This window comes from Sphaeroforma arctica, assembly GCF_001186125.1.
Source record: "Sphaeroforma arctica JP610 unplaced genomic scaffold supercont1.1248, whole genome shotgun sequence".
NCBI classification, from domain to species: Eukaryota; class Ichthyosporea; order Ichthyophonida; genus Sphaeroforma; species Sphaeroforma arctica.
The window spans coordinates 15040-18695 of NW_014039310.1; the positions used below are offsets into that span (position 1 = coordinate 15040).

General features: G+C 41.7%; 1 protein-coding gene across 1 annotated transcript; it reads right to left on the reverse strand.

Annotated features, from left to right (window-relative positions):
• Positions 1–297: 297 nt before the first annotated feature.
• SARC_10437 (serine/threonine protein kinase) lies at positions 298–2970 on the reverse strand (the record flags this gene model as incomplete). Its single annotated transcript, XM_014295523.1, has 3 exons — positions 298–483; positions 905–1051; positions 2879–2970. Coding segments are annotated over 3 exons (425 nt in total), but the record flags the coding sequence as incomplete, so codon positions are not given.
• Positions 2971–3656: the final 686 nt, after the last annotated feature.

Below are 3656 nucleotides of genomic sequence, written 5' to 3' on the forward strand. Positions count from 1 at the left end.
CCCATAAACATAAAGCACCTAGATGAACCCATAAACGGAAAGCACCTAGGGGAACCCATAAACATAAAGCACGTAGGTGAACCCAAAAACATAAAGCACGTAGGTGAGCCCATAAACATAAAGCACGTAGGTGAACCCATAAACATAAAGCACGTAGGTGAACCCATAAACGCAAAGCGCCTAGGTGAACCCATAAAAGCACGTAGGTGAACCCATAAAAGCACGTAGGTGAACCCATAAACATAAAGCACCTAGATGAACCCCTATCCACGCCCAAGCACCATCGCACAGATACTGCTACAGACCGACACGCGCACGCACCTCTTCCTGATGTCCTCGGAATATGGGCTTGGTGGTCATAAGCTCAGCAAAGATGCAACCGATGGCCCACATGTCTATGGCCTTGGTGTAGTGCTTGGACCCCAGAAGTAGTTCCGGTGCACGGTACCATATGGTCACCACCACGGGATCTACATCCGACATCTGTGTGTGGGTGGGTGCAGATTTTGGTTGAACGGACCGAAAACCGCCGAATTGGAGCGGGGATGGGAGGATTGGGGATTTGCCATTTGGCGAATTGGAAATTGGAAATCGGACTACTGAAAATCGGCTTAGGCAGATGAGCTAGATTCGGATACCCACTGAAGCGCCCAGCTATGGATTTGGTACAAATGCGATACAATTGATACGTTCGATTAGGGCGTCCTGGTCCAAGCGCCCCAAACCAAGGCTGTGTATTAAAATCTAAACCCTAAAACCCTATACGAACGAAGCAGTGAGACTAAGTACACATAGAGCATTATCCTAACATCCACACACTGAACCTGCTACACTAAAGCAAACTATCAAGCGATAGTACCCAAACATAACCCGTTAGGAGGGGTGTGATACCACCCCCACATACCCGTTTAAGAGGATTGTTGAAGACTCGAGCCATTCCCAAATCGCAGATTTTGACCGTCCCGATTTCTCGGCCAGACCCGATCAACAGGATGTTTGCAGGTTTCATATCGCGGTGCAGGATCCAGTTGTCGTGTAGGTACTTCATCCCCTGCAGCGGCAGTATTGCGCACGAGTGTAGTACTTTAGAATGTGATGCAGCAGCAGTATTGCGCATGTGTGTAGTACTTTAGGATGTGATGGGATGTGATGCTTGATGGTGTGAGATCTGTAGGTAGCATGGAGCGGTCTGGGTGTACTCACATACCCGCAACGAATACTATATGGAAGCCTTACCCATCTCATGCTAAATAGCTGCCACGCAACAGAGTTAGATATAAAAAGGTAGGTAGAGATATAAAAGGGTAGGTAGATTGTATACAACTACTATAGTAGAAAATATCATGATCCTAATATACCCGCAACGACTGTCATATGAAAGCCGTGCCCATCTCAGGTTAAATAGCTGCCACGCAACAGAGTTAGATATAAAAGGGTAGGTAGAAATCTAAAAGGGTAGGTAGAGATATAAAAGGGTAGGTAGGTTGTATACAACTACTATAGTAGAAAGTACCACTATACTAATATACCCGCAACAAATGCTATATGAAAGTCACACCTACCTGAGGTAAAATAGCTGCCACGAAGAGTTAGATATAAAAGGGTAGGTAGAGATATAAAAGTGTAGTTAGAAATATAAAAGGGATAGGTAGAAATATAAAAGGGTAGGTAGTAATATAAAAGGGTAGGTAGATTGTATACAATTACTATAGTAGAAAGTACCACGATACTAATATACCCGCAACAACTGCTATATGAAAGTCACACCTATCTGAGGTAAAATAACTGCCACGAAGAGTTAGATATAAAAGGGTAGGTAGAGATATAAAAGTGTAGGTAGAGATAAAAAGGATAGGTAGATTATATACAACTACTATAGTAGAAAATACCACGATACTAATATACCCGCTACAACTGCCATATGGAAGTCACACCTATCTGAGGTAAAGAGCTGCCACGCAACAGAGTTAGATATGAAAGGGTAGGTAGAGATATAAAAGGGTAGGTAGATTGTATACTACTATAGTAGGAAATATCATGATACTAGCACACCCACAACAATTGCCACATGAACGTCTGGATCATGTCAGGCTGAATAGACATGTATAATTAAGAACACATCAGTATAGAACAAGCGTACCTACAACAACTGCCACATGAACGTCTGAACCATGTCAGGCTGAATAGACATGTATGATTAAGGACATATCAATATGAAACAAGCGTACCTACAACAACTGCCACATGAACGTCTGAATCATGTCAGGCTGAATAGACATATATAATTAAGAACATATCAATATGAAACAAGCGTAATTACAACAACTGCCACATGCATTGGATCATGTCGGGCTGGACAGACAAGTATAATTAAGAACACAAAATTATAGAACAAGCGTGCCTACAACAACCGCCACATGAACCTGGATCATGTCAGGCTAGATAGACATGTAAAACTAAGGACATATAAATATAAAACAAGCGTACCTGCAATAGCTGCCACATGATGGACTTAACCATGTGATGTTTAAGACATGTGTATAATTAGGAACATATCATTATAAAACAAGCGTACCTGCAATGCTCAACCAGTGATATTGAAGACATGTGTATAATTGGGAACATATCATTATAAAACAAGCGTACCTGCAATGCTTAACCATGTGATATTGAAGACATGTGTATAATTAAGAACATATTATTATAAAACAAGCGTACCTGCAATAGCTGCGACGTGATGGACTTAACCATGTGATATTAAAGACATGTATATAACTAAGAAAATATCATTATATAACCAGCGTACCTGCAATGCTTAACCATGTGATATTGAAGATATGTGCATAATTAAGAACATATCATTATAAAACAAGCGTACCTGCAATAGCTGCCACATGATAGACTTGACCATCTGATCGCCTAGCAGCACCAGCCTGGTATCAGGCCCACTCGTGTTCCTGTGTGTGTGCAGGATGTGCTACATACACGCAGCGTTGAACAGAACATTAGTACGGATACTAGGGACGTATCTACAGGTAGGTATACATATACCTACACAATTTAAAACAACCCGAAATTGGACAACAAATGCCAAAAAAATTGGAAATGTATATAAACTTACATATAAATCGTGCTCGGCATACTCGAATAGCAGCCAGACGTCTCTCGTTTCCGGATGTAGGTACACATCCTCCAAGCACACCAAATTCTGGTGTCGAATTTCTCTCAGCAACTGTGCCGTGATACAACATTTTCGGCATAAGGAATAAGTGCCAATCTACATGCTTGTGGGGCATAAGGACAAGTACTTACCAACGTGAGTGTTCGTCTGTTGTCTGGGGTATAGAGTGTGGAAAGAACGGACATGCTATTTCAGATAGCCCTGAAGTGCAGGTTGCGTGGAGGTTGCAGTTAATGGGAGAACCTGCTAGCTGTACGGGACAGACGCCATACAAGCATGAGAACGGGTGCACAACACTGACCAAGGGTAAGAGCTGAGCCAACACACACTGAAGCCAATGAATATAAATGAATAAACATATACCTACATACCTGGGAGTACTGAACAAGGCATTCCAAATAAAAACTTAGAAGCTTCACAAACAAGTACAATAACTGCTGGCATACAAAATATAGTTATAGTTATAGTTATATAT